Below are 20,205 nucleotides of genomic sequence, written 5' to 3' on the forward strand. Positions count from 1 at the left end.
GGATGGCATTTGCCCTTCAGGCCTGGCTCAGCTGCACTGTTGGCACATTATAACAGTGGAGCAATAGAGCCTTGCCCATATCACTAACCCCCTCCTTTCCCATTGTCCACTTGCTGACACAGGAGGGTAGCAGTCCCATAGTAGCCTATATTCCCAATCTACAGACGGCAGCAACATGGACAGCTTGCTCAGTGGAATATGGGGGCTCTCATGTGGCTGCACATTGGGGCCAAAACTGAGGTCTGAATAAATCCTACATACATGTGGCTGACTCTGGTATGAAGTTACCCCATTTACAGCTATGATTGTGGTAACTTTGTGTTCAGGCACAAACAGATTTCAATAGATGTTTAAAGCTGGCCCCTTTTCAGTAATAAATAAATAAATAAATTGGCACTGTGTTTGCAAAATGGAATTTCTCACTTTTTTGGAATTAGAGCACTGTGCTGGCCACGTGTTCTGGGTGGTTGGGAAGGAATAATCAGGCCATTTGTAAAATGAGTGTCTTGCAGTCATTACTTTGAATCATGTAGAAAGCTTCCTGTGTCACAAAATAGACACTTGCTACTTCCCTTTTTCTTCTCTTCCTTTTAAGAAATGCAACATAATACTTAAAAATTAAAATATAAAATTGAAGTATGCTTACAACTGCAATGATGGGCGGTGAATGCATAGCATAATTACAATGTTGACTGGTCAGCTGGCAAAAATATTTGTCAAAATCGGAGTAAGGTATATTTACAAGGACTAAGAATTGGAAGATTCATGTAGCCTACAAAGGAACATAATTTACAATTGTTGAAAGTGACACTTCTTCTGTTAGATATGCTAAACTTATACTTTACAGATAGCTCTCTTTCGTTGGTTCCCAACATATATTATCAGCCATTTGTTTAAGTATAGTTTACAGAGGAGGCAGTAGGAGATTAAATGGCTTGGCCATGGTCATGCAGCATATTAGTAGCATGATGTGGAACAGAGTCTGGGTTTCTTGACCTACACATCTGTATTCTAACTGTCAGACAGTACCCCAAACATTTTACTTGCATTTGCTTACAGATGCTGTCTAATTCACATTGAGTTAAAGTTTGCTAGCCATGCTCAACTGAAAAGTCCTTTTGACTTCAGTCAGATTGCTGATGAAATAGTGGAATTGATGACTAAATTGAGCAAGGTTTAGTCCGGATTGTTGCATAATAAACCAAATTCATGTGTACATGATGTTGTGTTTTAAATTTTACCCTTTTAAGTTATAGAGCACTAAATCTCCATGGCATTTTTACAGCCAGATTCTGCTACTTTTCCCAAAGTGATCAGTACTTTACCCAGCAAGTAGTATTTCTGAAGTAAAGTTCAGCCCAGCTGTGTTAAGCTTTGCACTTGTCCCATACTAAATTTAAAATGTTGTGCCAGCCAGAAATGTGAGCATGTATCAGAATTGCTTAGAAAATTCACCCATTTAAATGTCCCCATGTCTTCACCACCAGAAATTATAGCTGACACTACAATGTCTTTTTAAAAGCGTTTTGTCCAGACTGTGTTAAAATTCTGTTTAGCCATTGTTTGATATTTGAACAGATGTTTGCAGGGTTTTTTTTAAATATAAACTGATTTACAGATGGTGAAGGTCAGAAGGTTAAAAGTGCCTGTGTTTTATATAGATTTATTTCTGAGAACAAATGTATTTGGAGGAAAATATTTTTTTTCAAATTCTGAAGTCAAACAAATCAAACAATAGTGGTTAGTATGCTAATCCGGTTAAAGCAGATTAAATTTTGTGCCTTTCAGTTAGATTTTTTCCCCAGGTTCAGCAAAATTGGCAATGTATCCCCAATGAGAGATGTAAAAAATGTACTCCCAATGAGAGATTCATACTTTTATTGCAACTTGAGTGATCAAAGCTATGTTTCGGTGTAAAATACTACATTGTAGTTCCCCTTGGCAAGTTCAGGGCTTTGCTTTACTATCATTAATTTTATATATTTGGCACAAAATCAATATTTATTATATGTGCAGTCAGGTAGGGCACAGTGCAGTAATTAAAATAAGATAGATTATTTCAGTTTACACACAATGAATTTAATACATAGGGAGCAATCTCAGAGCTTTTTTCCACAGTATCCTATTGCTCATGGCAGGTTGCAATGCACATTTAAAGAAATTACATCAGAATAGGGTGAAATAAACATTTTATGGAATATGCAGAGAAAATGTATTTCTTTCCTCTATCACTTAGTGATTGACTTGTATTTTCTGCTATCTACTGTAAATGTGGAACTTCTCACTTATCTATATAAATGTCCCTTTTTGAATTTTGACAATGATTTTGACAGGGTTCTTATATATTGCCATTTTTAAAAGAGTATTTTCATTCTGTCTAAATTTATTTCCTTTCAGGTTCACTGAATTTTTCACTTGCTTGGCTTATAAATGAGAGTAAACAGAAGCATTTAATTTACCTGCACTATCCCATTCAATATATGAATGTAATTCTCTCATGTTTTCTCCTATTTATGTCCTCTCGAAACAATTCACTCATTGCAGTCTTCTAATGAAAATCAAAACTTGCCCCTGATTATTTTTCTCACCTTTCTTTTATTCCTGCTGTTTCTATTTTATGTTTCTCAGAGAGCAAGATCTGAATTGGACATAGCATTTCTATCCAGGGTATACCATCCCTTTATACTAAGGGAATTCTAATATTTTTAATATTTATTTTCTCTCCCATTTCATAAACCTTATACTTTTCTTTGCTTTTTGACTACCATAACACACTGACTAGATCAGGGGTAGGCAATGCTTTTGGCCAGAGTGCTGAAAAAACCGCATGGTGTTTAACAGGGTTGTGCCAAGCTTTGGTCCCTGATTCGATTCGGCAACATTTAGTGGCCAAATCTCTGAATCTGAATCAAATCAGAGGATCCTTTAACCTTTCCGAATCAAATCAGAAGCCTCCAAATCTATCTGGAAAGATTCCACCATTCGGACATAGACACAGTTTTATATGTTTTTTTTCTACATACCTGTAGGTACCAGACATGGCTCGTGAATGCTGCGATGTTGGGGCACGTGGAATGTCTCACAGAAGTATGAGGGGCGCATTTGGCAGCAGACCCGGAAGTGGACCAGAAGCACTTCCAGTTCACTTCTGTGTCTGTTGGGAGTGTGCAGCAGGGGCCTCCTGTACCCCACCCCTCCCAGGTTGGCAACTGGTGCCTCCTGGGTCTGGGGGCCACCCAGGAGGAGACGGGGGTCCCCATGTGCTCCTCAGCAGGCCCGGAAGTGGACCGGAAGTACTTCCAGTCCACTTCCCGGTTTGTTGCCAAACACATAGGGGGGCCCCCCCATCCTCCTGTGGGATGCTCCATCTGCCCCAGCATCACAGCATTCACAACCCATACTGATACCTCGAGCTATATAGAAAAAACATTTAAAGCTGTGTCTATGTCTGAATTGCTGATCGAATCAGCATCGAATCTTCAGATTTGGACTCGGCTGAATCGAATCGGGGACAGTGATCTGAATCAACAGATCGAATCACTGTCCCTGATTCAGGCCGAATCCAAATAGAATAGGGCCTGCTTCGCACACCCCTAGTGTCTACCTTGCAAAGTGTCAGAGTGCCAGCATGCCAGAAAAACAAAAATGGGGCAGGGGATACATGAGAAATAATGGGATGAACAATTTAGTATGAATACCAGGGGAAGAAATTCTTCAACATTGAGTTCTATTGAAGTATGCAAGAATACATACTGTTACATATATATAATACATATGTTATCTATATGTCCCATACATGCTATTAGAAATGCACTGTGGAGAACAATGCTGCCCTTGCAGGGGCATGGGCTGCATGACATAAATGACCTTTTCTGACTGTGGATTCTGTGGGTTTTATAGTTCGATATAAAAAAATGGACCTTAGGCGATATGATGATAAGCCTGTTAGTCTCCAAATTAGTATGCTATTCATCCTGAAAACCTAATAGCTAGTGTAGAAGAGATCTCTTATTCTTTTCTGTTCTTCTTGAGATTTTGTTATTTGTGCCTAAAGAACTAAAGTGCCATCTCAGCCAGCTGGCATGTGTCCTAATTAGCTTTAGAACATAAAATATGCCCCAGCAGCAAAGCAGTCCTTTGACTAGAAATACTGGGGCAAATTCTCTCATGTGGTATCATCATTTATTTCAGCAGCTACACCAGTGGGGAACTTGGCCACTGAATCTTGGTAAGTAGAATGCTCAATGAATAATTGGACAATTACATTTGTAATTAATATTTTTTTCAGTGTACAGAGCCACAAAAGCTGTTCAACATTGCAAATGAACTGCTTCACACAGAAGAAGCATATGTTAGAAGACTGCATCTCTTGGATCAGGTAACTGCTTTGATCAAGTTATGATTCATTTTCTATTCACAAAAAAGATTTGCTTAGGCAAATGTGGATGTTATGTTTATGGTGTATATGGTTTAAGATTTTCTCTGTGATATCAGAATATTCTAGTAAAGTCAAAATTGAGAAAGCTTTTTTGGTAGGTAAGTTTGAAAGTTCATCTTGGTAACTGCTTCTTAAAGTCATGGATGAGTCATGGAAAGTTTTTTATTAAAAGGTTTTTGTGATCTTGGAATTTTTAACAGTCTGTTCACAAGTTGTGTCTTCTTCTCCAGCCACTAGCCTGTAATTCAACTTCCTTTTTCTCTGGCTTTCAGAATTTGTATCTTGGCTGGATTTCCAGTTCTCGCTCCAGGTGGACAGCTTCTGTCCCATTTGCAACCCAGCTGCCCTGATGTTTCTTATGTGTTGATCCTTGCTACAGCGGCCAAACACAAAGCCACTATGGGAGAGAGACTGGTTGCCAGTAGCTAATATAGTTTTTGGAAGGAGTAGTTTGGCTTAGTTAGGGGTAGGAGAGCAGAGGTGGGTTGAGGAAAGAAGTGGTAGTGGAAAAGGGATCTCAGCAAATTTAGTTTAGGGTGATCCACAACAGATTGTCAGTGCAAGTTTTGCCAGTATCAGGCCCTTTTGACTTTGTATTCCTCACTTAGTCATATCCTTTTACCTATTACCTCCTTTATGTTTATGTTGGTGATAAAAGAGAAAGCAGAAACATGATTTAACAGTTTTTAACTTTTTTTGTATATGAAGTTGTCTGAAGTTAGGATGATTTAGAGCAATGTCTCTATTACTTCCAAGGCAGTTGTGCAATGTATAAACATAGAAGAAAGAAGGGCTAAAAATGATGGAGAGTCTCAGTGCCCAATAGGGTTTGTTGGCTTTCTTAAAACTGAAAACTGTCCCCTTGCTGTGAATTCAATTAGGCAAGCTGTAATTTTTATTTGAAAACTTTTTTCTTCAGAGCTAAAGATTTCCATGAAAATTTTGGCTCTGTTTGCTCTGGTTGTTTCTGAAAATTTTAGAAAAATCTTTAAATTTCATTTGATAGGCTAGTGGTTGATTCTGTAGGCAGTCCCTGCAGGCTGGATGAGTGGTGCGAGGCCAGGCCACAGGCTGAATCAGACCCACAGACTGGCCCTTGCGTGTTGGATCCACCACGTCTCCTGAAGTGGCTGGAGTAAGTGTCGTGGGCAGCACAGTGCTACTACAGATGCTCTCGGGGCATACTGCATGCAGCAGCTGCCCTGGGGTTGTGCTGCACATGGCAGCTGCTCCAGGACATGTGTTGTAGCGTGTGTTTCATGTGGCACGGTCTCAGAGTGAATGCCTCTGGCACTATCCAGCATGCCAAGTATGCTGTCTGTGGATCAACTCCAAAACTCACAAGCAGCACCAGAGCCAAGCATAAGACTCTTCAGGCATATCTTTGACACCCCTGTAGAAGGGCATACAATTCCTTTCCGTTTGCCCCCTGACAGTACAGAATTTCCTGTGGTTTATATTGCTTCACATGAGTAAGAATGAGCTTTGTTTGTATTTCAGCCACTACTATAAATGTAGCTTTCAAAAAGAATACTGTAAAATACAGGACATGTCATCCCATGACAGTGGTTCTCAACTTTGTTAGACTCAAAGCACCCCTCAGAAAATACCAGCTCTTAGTTTTCACTTGTTTTTAACTATAGAATTCAGAAAGCCCACCACAGGCCAGAATGTTTTTAACACTATGAATTCCTACTTGAAATATCTGGGTTTGTAACAAAATGTCAGATTTTTAATTAGCATTAAGTAACTTTTACTGTCTTGTTTCTTCCATGCAGGTTTTCTGCACTCAGTTGTCTGAAGCAGGCATTCAGTCTGATGTGATAACTGGCATCTTTTCAAATATTTCTTCCATCTATTGCTTCCATGGACAGTTTCTCTTGCCTGAGCTGAAAACAAGAATTACAGAAGAGTGGTGGGTAACCAAAGTTACAAATAAATACTTAGTTTGAAAGGTGCTCTTTCAACTAGAAAAGTTAGTCTTACAACAGTTTTAATTATTTGGTGTCATAATATTTCTCAAACGATATAAATGTAATCATGCAATTTATACTTTCCTGGTCATAAAGACAAGCCCAAACACACAGATTGATAAAAAATATTTTCTTAAAGTGTATTTTATAGATACAAAGTATCACATGATCTGGTCAGTCTTTTGATGTCCATCACTCCCAAATTCAAAAATTATGGGAAGGCCAGATCACTTGCTATTTGTATTATTTTGGACACGGTTGAATGCCACTGTGTGGCATTCAAAGAAGAAATGAGAGCCTCAATGTATTTACACAAGATGTGCATATACTCTTATAATGGTGTAGAGCAGGGTGTTTCAACCTTTTTTAACAAATGTACCCCTTCTGTCTCAGAGTTTCAGCTCATGTACACATTTACTTTTTTTTTTCCTTGTTTTTGGGGGGGCAGATCGAGGCCCCCATGGTGAGGAAGGGAGTGGGGTTGGGGCAAGTGCTGCACAGGAGGGCGCAGAACAGAGCTGCAAGTGGCTCTTCCGGTAAGGGAGGGGGTGTGGCTCGCGCCACTGCTTGCACCCCAGAAGGGCATGGGAGGTGTGTGTCCTCAGATTTGTGTGTGGGGCAAGGGCGGGCTGCTGCTGTGAGAGGGGCAGATGGAAGACCCCTAGCGGTTGAGGGAGGGAGTGGGGCTGGGGCAGGGGCTGCCCAGCCTGGGTAGCTTGTCCCTTCCCCAGTAACCCTGTTCCTCTAGGCCCCTATGGTGAGGGAAGGAATGAGGCTGGGGCTGGGGCTGGGGCTGAAGCTGAAGCAGGGGGGTAGGCACTGCCCACCTGGGGTGGAGCATGGGACAAAGCTGCAAGCAGCTCAGCTGGGGGATGGCAGCTCCTGCCACTTCATGCACTGCAGGAGGGCATGGGGAGGGTGTGCCCTGAGATCTGCACATGGGGCAGGGTGAGCTGGGGCTGAGGCTGCACTGGGATCTTCCTGGTGGGGTCTGGGTTGGGCTGTGCTTGGGGCCGGTGGCGGTGGCACAGGGAGGAGGCTACTGGAGGGGTCTGCAGCTACTCCAGAATTTACCGTAGCCCCCCCAACCTCCCAGCCTGGCCCAGCACCCCCGCTGGGAACAGCCCAGCAGTGCTCTGGCCCCAGCCCACCAGAGGCCCGCAGCCCACCCCACCCCTCATGCACACCCGGGGGGAAGACACCTCCTGAGGTGCATGTGGGAGCTGCCAGCCCCTGTACTCCCTGGGTGAGCCATTCATGATTCTGTCCTGTGCTCCACCCCACCAGGACAGCGTCTGCCACTGCCCCAGCCCCACTCTGTCCCTCACCATTGGGGCATATGGGAGTGGGGCTGTGGAGGGGGGTTGCAGCCACTTTAAAATTCACCATAGCACCCCCCAACCACCCCTCCCAGCACCACCCACTCTGAGTGCAGCCCAACCCAGCCCAGCCCGCCTCTGGGAAGAGCCCAATGCCAGCCTGGCTGCAGCTCACAGTGGCAGTCTGCCCTGCCCCACATGCAGATCCGGAGGCACACACCTCCCATGCCCTCCTGAGGTGCGCATAGCAGTGGGAGCACCCCCACGCAGCTCAGTCCCACAACCTGCCCCAGCTGGGCAGCCCCTGCCCCTTCCCCAACCCTACTCCCTCCCCCACACCCCTTACCCCACAACAGACTTACCAGCTGGATCCAGCTGCTCTCCACGTGTCTGGGCTGCACTCCTGGCTGCCTGCATGCTACACTGAGGCTATGCGCATGCATGCAGCAATTATCAGCCACATCAGTTCTTTGTACCCCCTATGACCCTTTTAAGTACTGCTAGGGTTACACGAACCCCCAGTTGACAACCACTGGTGTAGATCTTTGTGTATCATACATAAGACTTGATGCAAGTAATCTGTTTCTGTAAGAACTAAATTGGGAATACGTTAGAATTCCTTCCTTTTTCATATCCTTGTGACAAAGTATTTAGCAGGATTCACAGATTTATGGGAATCTGACATGGCTGCGCCATAAATGCTTCTTCTGTGGCTTCAAACTTGCAACTTGTGGGCTATCAACTGTGTGCCTTAATACCTACACCACCCTAGCCCATGTTAAAATTAATTGCAGCTAATAAATCTCATAAGAATAATTAATTTTATAATAGGTAATGCATCTAGACAAATAATGTGGATCTATAAGTTGAAGTATAGTATTCAATCTGTTCCATTAATATTTGCTATACAATACACAGAATAATCCTTTTTCCCTTTAAGTTCAGAGATATTTGTCATTCACAAGATAAATTACTATAATCATAAAGATATTAATATCCATATTATGCACACACTAATGTTTGTTCAAGAATAAACATTGCCTTTGCTGAGAGTTTAATAACATTTATACTTCAAGATAGAATCTGAAAATTGCAGCAAGTTGCAAATAAGGAGGCTATACAATTTGAGAGAGACAGTTATTTGAACAATAGGGCTAGAAAATTACATCTGGGATGACACATTGTCTACTAAGACATTTTCCTTCTGTAGGAAGCCCTGATTGCGCTGACACAGCACAGTCTTTTAATACTATACTGTGAAGTCAACAGAAAGTTAAACTTTCCCCGACTACTCTAAACTGACCAAGATAGGATTGGAGTTCACATCTCACTTAGCCAAGTTCAGTCTTGTTCACGCGGTACTTAAGTGACCAGAGGGAATAAACAAAATGGCTGGTATTTGTACATGACCTAAAATGGTAAGGACAGACATTTCCAGAGAGGAGAAAGACTAGATACCAAGGAGACTACGAAAAAAAAGGTTGCATGAGCTATGAAATGCAGTTTGTTGCCATAGAATGACCATAAGGCACCAGTGTAGTGCAGCTGTGAAGAAAGCCAATGTAATCATAGGGTGTATTAAGTGAGGTACTTTCAGTAGACACAGGGAGTTACTAATCCCATTGTACCAAGCACTGGTAAAGTCCCATTTAGAAGACTGTGCAGCTCTGGTTGCCAGTATTCAGAAAAGAGGATCATAACCTGGAATGAAGGGCCACTAAGATGGTTATGGCAATGGTGACCTTTTCTTATCTTATTTAAAGGAGCATCCCTTGTTTAATTTAGCAAAACAAAGATTGAGGAAATACAATCACCCTGTGCAAATATATATGTGGGGTGAATATTAGAGACTGTGTAGAACTTTTTGGGCTGAAAAACAACAGTAGGCCAAGACTGAGCGCCTACTAACTGACTACAGATAAATTTGGATGAGAAATTAGGAAAGGATTTATAGCTGTCAAAGGAGTGAAATTTTGAAGTGGTCTTCCAAAGTGGCAGCTGCCACACACAGGAGCAATGGCAACAGCAACTTCCAGTTGCTGCCGCACCACTGACATCATTGTGTAGCTGCCAGCAGTGGCCGTTTCCCACCCTCCCTTCCCCTGCACTACATCAGTGCCTGGGGCTACAGCCTGGCTCACCCCAGGCTAGGTAGACTTGAAGATAGTTCTGTAGTGTAGAGCTAGCTTACCTAAGCTTGTATTGGGCACCAGTGGGGCTAAGATAATTTTTTTTCTCCTCAAAAATGCTGCTGGTTTCTTGGAGGGTGTGGGCTTTGATGTTGGGGGAAAAAACATACAATTGGCATTTTTGAAGGAGCTTAAGGAAGTTAAGAATTCATCTCTCACTTACATGTATGCACCTAATTCTTTTAAAAATCCCAGCCTAAATCCTTCAGCTGTAGAAATGTGATGCCAGTATATCTGTCCTGCAGAACAACATGTGTAGCAGCACAAAATCTGTATCCATTGTATGTGTTGCCCTCTGTTGTCATATTGTTAATATTTTGCATGCGTGGCACACACTAGCTAAGGATGTTGTGGTGTTTGAGCTGTATAGTGCCCCTTTAAGGTAGGCAGAGTGAATGTTATAGCTGGGGAGCCAAGACAGATGGAGCTTGTGACCTGCCACATTTGTGAAGGTATCAGTGACAGAATGGGAATGGAAACCAAGCCTTCTGACTCTCATCCCATCTGTCATCCAAGAATACAGTGCCTGTGCCAGTTAATAATCATATGATCACTTCTTCCCTTGGGCACTTAGGGAATCCACAGAGAAGGGAGAGCATGGTTTCCTTACCCAGAAACAGAATCGTTCCTAACCAGCTCTGCATACTTATTGAGGGCTTCCCTCTCTCATTCTTTGCCTCTTGTCATGGCCTTCTCATGCCATTCCAGTAATATAATAGGGAGAAAATTTCCCTAGCAGAGGATGGATCCTGGTGGTTGCTTTCTTCTTCTGGCCCTCATTTTGAGGAAGGAGAATGTATGGCATGGGAGGAAAGAGTGTGACAAATGCAACAACTGCCTTTGCTCAAGCTGTTTTGCCCAGGGTTAAATATGGAAATCTTCTGTAAAGTACAGCAGCCCCATGGGTTACTCTGACTCAGCACAGGCTGAGCCCGGCCAAGCCTAGAGTCTGGGAGACGTGAAGGCATGTTATATTTTTTGTTCCTAATCTCTGGGGCCGTACCCACAGAGAATCCTAAAGCTTGTAGATAGACTTTACCACGATACTCTGTTTCCTGGTCCTGGCTCTATCTTTGTCAAAAGAGTATTTGTTGGGAAGGCTTTCATACAGATGAGGGTGCTTCTATGTTCCCCCTACACTGAAGTATTTATCTTTGGGTGGACACCTAGATTAATGTTCTCTTTGTTTCTTCAGATGTTCGTCTCTGTGGAAAAAAGCATTGTGTGTTTATTCAACTAAATAACTTACCAGACACCTGATAGAGATTTTTTCCCCAGCAAAGTTGTACAGGGGTAAAGTGAACCTTGATGTAAACGGGTACAACCTGAATGAAGTCTAAGTCATTTCCCATATGTATATTTGAGCTAAATAGGACTGAAAATGCCCAGGTCGTGTGTGTGGGTGTGTATAAAAGTGTGTGTTTGTGCACACATGGTATTTATTTGTAGTTCCCAAAATATTTCTAGACAAATCTGTAATCATCTGTCCTCTTTGCAATAGGAACATAAATCCACGGCTAGGAGATATATTTCAAAAACTGGCTCCATTTTTGAAGATGTATGGAGAATATGTAAAGAACTTTGACAGAGCAATGGACCTGGTGAATACGTGGATGCAGAGATCATCTTCGTTTAAAGATGTCGTTCAAAATGTACAGGTATAAAGCCACTTGTATTCACGTACCTCCAACATGATAAGATTTCATTCCTTTACCAGCTGAGTTCTAGCATTGTGCAGTGGGCACAAGGTAGTGTTCCTAAAAATCCTTTTTTTCCTTCTTCTGTAGTGGCATATAAATTTGACGTAAGTGGTATTTTTGTTGCACATGTATGAATGTTAGTGTTAGAGCCATGACAGTAACACTTGCTTACACTAGTTTGATCAGTTTATTCGCTTTCTTTACACGGATTCTAAAAATGTGGAGCAATTCCCCTTTATTGTTACAAGACCATAATAAATAGTGAGTTTGTCTCAGGAAAAAAGACAACATGACAGTTTTATTTTTGAATCGGGCATAGTCTCAGTGGATCCACTTCATATAATTTTTTTTAAAAACCTTTCTCTTAACATTAATTAAACTGTGTATTTTTAAGCAAAAAAATAATCATTTTATATTTGTGTTTATTTTTAACCTGGAACATTTTATCACTTTGGAAGATGAAAGAGGATTCAATTTTGTTTGTGCTTTTGGACATTTTCCTGTAGTTTGGGTTTACAGTTTTGTAGGAGAGTGTTTTACTCAGAACTTTTCACTGTAATGAAGAATAAACACTGAAAATCCTTTTGCTTATATATAGTATTGATTTTGTAATTTCTTCTCTCCCTTCCTTTTTACTTTGGGGCTGAGGGGCCAAACAAGTTAAGGATGTAGTTGAGGCCCAACACGTTTACTACCATCTGACTACAGGCGCCAGGAGGATGCACTCTATTTCTTTGCAAATTAAGCTTCGGTAAAGAAGGGGTTAAGTCTCCCTCTCCAGCTTCTCTGTCCCCACCCCTTCTCCCTCTCCCTCCTGTGCAGAGGGGAGAAACCACAGCTGCATGCCCTAAATGCAAGGATTGTGCTGATAGCAGGGCTGGGACAGCTGTCGTGAATTAAGTAATCTGCTAGCATGCTGGAAGAAGGGATTTGCTCTCTATCAGCGCAGGCTAGCGCAGTGAATCAGAGGGACGGAGGGGAAGAAAGAATGAGAACGTTAGGTAGGGAAGTTCTCCTGCCACCTGGCTTGCACCATACATGCTCCTTTCTTCTACTTGTATCTGAACGCAGCCTGACAGCGTTTTAATTATTTTAACTGGATTCTGTAAGGTTAAGCACCCCTATTGGTTGGACTTTGAGGCCCTTACAAATTGTACTCCAAACAGGCCACTGGTTGACCGATTTGTCTGAAAGCTGCACGGCGCTCCCTGAGACACTCTGTGCCTCTGCTTTGTGCCAGCAGAATGCCTCGAGCATTTCCACTTCCCCCAGAACCCAAAACTGGCTCTGCCTTACTCACTAGAGAGAAGCAAGGCCACAGCTGGGCTTGAAATTTTGGACCTAACACTAATTGTCACTTGAAAAAAAGATCAGTGTTATCATTCATTCTTGCCAAAGACAGAGTCCTACTGTCTTCAGTTTCCATCAGACCTCTGGAAAGAATTTCTTTCTCAAAAATAAGAAAGTCCCATATAAATAGTTCCTGCAGCAAACAGATATATATTTTCCTTTTCTTTCTGTCTGTCATTTCACCAGACATTAACACCACAAATGATTCACATCAGCTGTCAGAGTCCACAAAACATGCATGCAGCTGTCCAGAATCATGAATGTCCTTTTTGCCCCAGGAGAAGAGTTCTGATGAGTAATATCCACACTGATATATCTGGGGGTTTAATTCTGAAAGCCAATTGTGGCACTTTTTCACTGCCACTTACTTCAAAAGAAACAGAGTTTGTAGGCCAGACATTCAGCTTGTCTCAATGGTAACAGCTTTAGCAGCTGAAGATATGGCCCAGAGTGCTCATCCCACAAATCCAAACACTATACATTGTTAAAAAACCCCAATTGTTGTCTTAACAGTTTTGCCTTTCTTTGTCTTCAAGAACTTTTGTGACACAGATTTGCATAGTCAAACTAAAAGCCCTTATCAATATCTGAAAATGCAGGACAAAATTAAATAAATGACATTAAGCATTGTCATAGGGCCTTCTGTACTGATCATATCAATTATTTTTATATTCAAGAAATATAAAATGCTATACTTTCATTTAAGTGAAATTGCTTTAGGATTTCCTGTATCTCTTACTGGTATGCCACAAAACATAAAAACCTGCCCACAGAGTTTAGCTCTGCTTAGATATGATGTTTCTGCAGACCTTGATTACAGAATTCATGTGGTTAAAGTCCCTTAACCTTTGGCCTTCATTTGCAAAGAACAACTGGAAATGTACTATAATCCTGCAGAAATACACTGTCAGTTGTGTTTTATTACTTAATTATGAGATTCTTTGTGGGTGTTAATATCACTCTAGGGATTTAGAAATGGCATATTTATCTTGGTTACAGCATTAACAAAAATTAATTACACTGAGCTTGTAAAAAACTACTTGACAGTCTTTTCAGACACAAATTGATCACTATCTATTGATTAAGATTACTTCAAGCAACCTTATGTTGGATTTATATCCAGCTCTTGAAGTCCAAGCTTCCTTGGAAACTTAGGGTCTATATCCACGATTATCTGGCCAAAAACCTAAAGGAATGCTGTACTTTGCCTCAATTTTTAATAAGGATAATGATGTTGAACATGAGGGCAAATTCAGGATGGCTAATGGGAATGAGGGTATGGAAATTAAAATGCCCATAACTAGGGCTCTGAGAAAATAGTGATTTTGCAGACCATGCGGATACTGTGAAATTAGTTCCACATTGCGATTTTTAAAGGTCGTGAGCCTGTGCCAAAAAATGTGCAAAAGCACAGGTTTCCCTTTGCAGGCTGGCAACATTCCAGCCTGTAAGGGGAAACCTGTGTTTTGACAGCCTGCAAGTGGCTGCTGGAGGCGTGGCCAGGACACAGCCAGGCAGCTGGGTGAAGGTAAGTGTATAGGGAGCAAGGGGGGAAGAGGATTTGGAGGGCCAGGGCTTGGAGATTGTTGGAGTGGGCAGGGAGCAGATCAAGGCCCCCATAGTGAAGGAGGGAGTGGGCAGAGGCAGGAGCTGGGGTCCATGTGGCCATGTGCGGGTCCTGGGGCAGTTGGAGCCTGGGTGGCTCATCCGGGAGGGTGGGGGGTGCTCCTGCTGCTGTGCACACCCTGGGGGGGCATGGAGGGTGTATGCCTCCTGGATTTGTGTGTGGCGCGGAAGCGGGCTGCCACTGTGGGCTGGGCTCTGTTCCCCTCTGTTACTGCCTCGAGGGCCGCGCCATGCCATATGCCTCCCATTGCCAGGTGGGCAAGGGACGCAGCGCAGCCTAGCAGCAGCAGGCACATGGTGTTGCACATGGCTTCGAAGGCAGTGGCATCAGGGTGCAGAGCCAAGCCTGCAGCAGCAGTCCACCCTCACCGAGCACACAAATCTGGGGGGCATATGCCCCCCATACCTCCCCTGGGGTGCGTGCAGCAGAGGGAGCCCCCCAGTGCCCTTGGATGAGCCACCCAGGCTCCAACCATCCCACGACCTAGCCTGGGGCTCCATTCACTCCAGCTCCGGCCCCTGCCTCTGCCTCACTCCCTCCCTCAATGTGAGGGCCTCGATCTGCCTGCCTCCCCCCATACCCCTTTCGCTTCCCAGATTTGCCTGCTGCAGTGGGCAGTGCTCCACAAGCCCTGGCCTTCTGCCACCTATGGTATGTGCCTGCCTGCCGTGCATGCAGCATGTGCACAGGTAAAGTATAATTTTTCACAGAGTAGTCACAGAACTACTGGGACCCATTTTGACAAGATCAGTGGTAGTTCTGTAAATATTCTGTGAAAAATGATACTTCACCCACGCGCATGCCACGAATTTTCGACAAGAAATCCACGATTTTCTCAGGGCCCTACCCATGACCAAGGGGAAAGCAAAACTCAATGAGCTGAATACAATCAAATTGGGTACATTGGATGGTTTTCATCTCAGAATTCTGAAAGACCTGGCACATGAAATCATAACTGTGGTAGCACACAATTTTACAATAAAAGCATCAAGTCGGGGCTGGTAGCATATGATTACAGAAGAAGTAATGTGGTGCCTATATTTACGAATGGGGAAACGGTCATCTGGGTAACTAACAAGCCTATGAGTTTTGTCTCTATAATCTGATCTCACGGTTTTCAAGCAGATTCTGGAGGAAAGAATAATTAAAGATATAGGTGAATAGGAAATTGGATAAAATGCAACATAGATTTGCCACAGTTGGTTCATTCCGGGCAAGTGTGATTTTTCTAGACAGGTGACATCTGTCTAGACTCCATTAAAGCATGTGATACAGTGCTAATGGGAAATTATTAGTGAATCTGGAAAAGATGAGGACTAGAGGAATTTTAAGGTGAGCAAAGGGGCAAATGATTCAGCTAGAGGGATGCTAGTGCTGCCCTTGAGTGGGCAGTCTTGAGACTGTTCTTATTTAACAGTTTCACAAATGACCTTCGCTTAAAAAAACAGAAGATGATCAATGAAAGATGGCGACCAGATTTAAGGATAATAAAAAGTCCTTTTTCAAATATGTAGGAAGTAAGAAGAAGGCACCAGGTAACGTGGGGCCCCTACAGGATAGGCTCGGCAATCTGGTGATTGCGGCAAATGAAAAAGCTGACCTCTTTAATGAATTCTTTGCCTCCATATTCCTGAACAGGGACCAGGACATCTCCCCCACTAGAACTGCAGACGGACCCAGAGGAGGCACTGCCATGCCTAGGATCCAGGACAACTTAGGGAACACTTGGGGCTGGACGTGTTTAAATTAGAAGGTCCAGATGCTCTTCACCTGAGAGTACTGAGGGAATTGGTGGCGGTCATAGCGGGGGCGCTGGCACTGCTCTATGAGCACTTGTGGGGCGCTGGCCAAGTACCAGCAACACATCTATAGGCTGGGTAACACCCTTCTTGTCAACATGGTGGCAGAAAGGGATCTTAGATTCATAGAGTTGGAAGGGACCTCAGTGGGCCATCCTCCTGCCCCTGGCAGGCAAGAAAAGACCAACTCTGGGGTCATGTGATCCCAGCCAGGTGCCTGTCCAGCCTCTTCTTTCTTGAAAACTCCCAAGGATGGGGCGAGCACCACCTCCCTTGGGAACCCATTCCAGATTCTGGCAACCCTGACTGTGAAGAACTTTTTCCTAATGTCCAGCCTAAACTCTCTTTCTAGTACCTTATGGCCATTGTTCCTTGTCATTCCAAGGAGTGCCCTGGTGAGCAGATCATCGCCTTCTTCATGTTGCTCTCCCCTAATGAATTTGTACGCTGCCACAAGGTCCCCTGTCAGCCTTCTCTTGGAGAGGCTGAAGAGGTTAAGGTCCCTTAGCCTTTCCTTGTAGGGCCTTCCCTGCAGGCCTCTAATTAGGCGAGTGGCTCTTCTACAGCTTGTCCACATCCCGCTTGAACTGTGGCGTCCAGAACTGGACACAGTACTCCAGCTGTGGTCTGACCAGTGCTGCATAGAGGGGGCGAATCACTTCCCTGGACCTTTTTGTGAAGCACCTACGGATGCACAACAAGGTGCAATTGGCTCTGCCAACTGCTTCATCACATTGATGACTCATGTTCATCCTGGAGTCAGCAGTGACTCCAAGCTCTTTTTCTGCTTCTGTGGAGCTGATAAGGTTGCCCTACAGCTTGTAGGTATGATGGCAGTTCTTCCTTCCTAGATGCAGCACCTTGCACTTGTCCTTATTGAATTGCATCCTGTTGCTCTGTTCACTTCCCCAGCCTGTTTAGGTCAGCCTGGATCTGGTTCCTCCTCTCCATGGTGTTAACTGCATCCCATAGTTTTGTGTCATCCACGAATTTGGACAGGGTGCTTCCCACCCCCTTATCCAGATCACTGATAAAGATGTTGAACAGCACTGGCCCCAGAACTAAGCCCTGAGGAACTCCACTGCCACATCTTTCCACATTGACCCATCTACTATCACCCTCTGAGCTCATTTGCTACCCAGTCTACCATGTAATCATCCAAGGCAAATCCCCTCAGTTTATTTATAAGGATGGTATGGGATATATTATCAAAGGCCTTCTGAAGTCCAGATAGATAATATCCACCTCGACTCCTGCATCTAAACAATTGGTGGTCTTGTCATAAAAGGAAACTAGGTTAGTCAGGCAGGACATGCTTGCTAAAACCCCATGTTGGTTACCCCTCTGCATCATATTAGCCAACAGGCTCCCACAGATGTGCTCCTTGATAATTTTTTCTAGGATTTTCCCAGGGATAGAGGTAAGGCTGACTGTTCTATAGTTTCCTGGGTCCTCCATCCTCCCCTTCTTTAAGATTGGGATGACGTTAGCCCTCTTCCAGTCCTCTGGAACCTGAACTGAGCACCATGAGCGCTCATATATCCTTGCCAGTGGATCAGATATGACCCCTGCTAATTCCTTCATTACCTGTGAGTGGAGTCCCTCCAGTCCTGGTGATTTAAATATGTCCAGTCCCTCCAAGTGTCTTTTTACCGTGTCGGCACTGACCATTGATTGGCTGATGTTCCCTTCATTGGTGTCCGTGATGTATTTTGAGGGTTCATCTAGATTCCTGTTTAAGAAGACAGAGAAAAAAAACTCATTGAAGACCTCTGCCTTGTCCCTGTTATCTGTCACTAACCCCCCTGCCTCTCCTGTATGGGTCTTATGCTACCCTGCATGCTCTTTTTGCTTCCAACGTACCTAAAGAAGGACTTTTTACTGTCCTTAATCCCTGACGCTAGCCTGAGTTCTGGAGTTGCCTTGGCTGTCCTGACCAACGCCCTGCAGGTGCAGGCCAAAGAAGTATACTCCTCTTTGCTAGCTACCCCCTGCTTCTACTTCCTGTATACCTTTTTTTTTCCCCTTAAGGTATCTTAGATGCCCATTGTTAGCCAAAGGGGTTTCCTGGCCCCCGTGGTGCCTTTCCTCTGCCATGGGATTGACCCACTCTGAGCCCATAGAATGGTTTCCTTGAGGAATGTCCACCCATCCTGGACCCTCAATGCATCTAAGTTCTTAGCTCCTAGCACCCTGCTAACCCACTCCCTAGAGTCTATTAAAGTCAGCTTTTTTAAAGTTTAGCACCCATGCCCTGCTGGGTATAATGCCTGCCCTTCGCTGGATAGTGAATTTAATCATTTGGTGATCACTGTCCCCTAAGTTTCCTTGAATCTGCAGGTCCCCGACCAGGTCATCCCCTGGAACCAACACCAAGTCAAGCAAGGCGTTGCCCCTGGTGGGACACCTTACTTCCTGGTGGTTAGGTGGAGGTCTTGAATACAGGTTAAGAACCTGTGAAAGCAGTTAGATTTAGCTGACTGCTGCTCCCAGTATATATCTGGGTAGTTAAGGTCTTCCATGACTACTATATCTCTAGACCTCACAGCTTCTTCAAGCTGCTTGGAAAATTTCTAGTGTAGCTGGTCATCCTGGTACAGCAGCCTGTAGTAGACCCCCCACCACCTTGGAGTCATTGTTGACTCCAGGATGAACATGAGGCACCAATGCAAGGAAGCGGTCAGTAAGGCTAACTGCACCTTGTCATACACCTACAGATGCGTGACAAGCAGGTCCAGGGAGGTGATCCTTCCCCTCTATACTTCCCCGCTATCCTTCCCCTCTATGCGGCATTGGCCAGGCCACAGTTGGAGTGCTGCGTCCAGTTCTGGGTACCGCACTTCAAGAGGGATGTGGCTAGCACTGAGAGGGTCCAGAGGGGGCCACCCGCAGGCCCTATAAAGAGAGGCTGAAAGGCCTGAACCTATTCAGCCTTCACAAGAGAGGAGATCTGATGGCCATTTACAAACTCACCAGGGAGGACCAGTGAGAATTGGGGGAGGCTCTGTTCCCCTGGGCACCACTCAGGGTTACTAGGAATAATGGCCACAAATTATTAGAGAGAAGGTTCAGGCTGGACATCAGGAGACATTACTTTACAGTTTGGGCTGCCAGGCTCTGGAATGGGCTCCCAGGTGAGGTAGCACTCTCTCAAACCTTGAGGGTCTTCAGGAGAAGGCTGGACAGATATTTGGCTGGGGTGATATGATCCCGGCACCCATTCCTGCCTGGGGCTAGGGGTCAGACCTGATGATCTGTTTAGGTCCCTACCAACCCTAAGCACTGATACTATGATACTATGAAATATGCATAGGACACAAAATTGGGAGGTATCACACAGAAGGAAATGGACAAGCTCAAGGACTGGACCAATAGAAATGGGATGAAATACAGTAATACAAATGCAAGATCATACACTTGAGGACTGAAAACAAAACTTCAGTCCTCAAATGTATGATCTTACTCTTTAACTGGAAACAACTGAGAAAGGGGAGAATTTAGCGTACTACTTGTGTACTGGCAGGATGACTGATCTACCAGGATAATGCAGCTGTGAAAAGGGAAATGTATTGTGGGAGATATTTCCAGTAGAGACAAACCAGCATTAATGCCATTTATTATATAGAACACAGTGATAAGACCTCATGTGGAACAACATATACAATTATACATTTTTTTTTAAATAAAGACCTCAACTTGGAACAGGTATAGAGAGGAGCTACTAAATTTCATAGATTTCATAGATTTCATAGACATTAGGGCTGGAAGGGACCTCGGGAGATCATCGAGTCCAGCCCCCTGCCCAAAGGG

At 43.9% G+C, this 20,205-nt stretch overlaps 1 protein-coding gene across 2 annotated transcripts in view; it reads left to right on the forward strand.

The window, feature by feature from the left end:
- The window catches only part of FGD3 (FYVE, RhoGEF and PH domain containing 3), a 177,106-nt gene that overhangs the window by 104,723 nt on the left and 52,178 nt on the right, over positions 1-20,205 (forward strand). For both annotated transcript variants that reach the window (XM_019536933.1, XM_019536934.1), the window contains 3 exons: positions 4,289-4,378; positions 6,217-6,353; positions 11,421-11,577. In XM_019536933.1, the coding sequence (XP_019392478.1) occupies positions 4,289-4,378; positions 6,217-6,353; positions 11,421-11,577 (384 nt within the window). The remainder of the gene's footprint in view (positions 1-4,288; positions 4,379-6,216; positions 6,354-11,420; positions 11,578-20,205) is intronic.

Source organism: Crocodylus porosus, unplaced genomic scaffold (genome assembly GCF_001723895.1).
Source record: "Crocodylus porosus isolate Cpor-Errol unplaced genomic scaffold, CroPor_comp1, whole genome shotgun sequence".
In the NCBI taxonomy this organism is placed as follows: Eukaryota; Metazoa; Chordata; order Crocodylia; family Crocodylidae; genus Crocodylus; species Crocodylus porosus.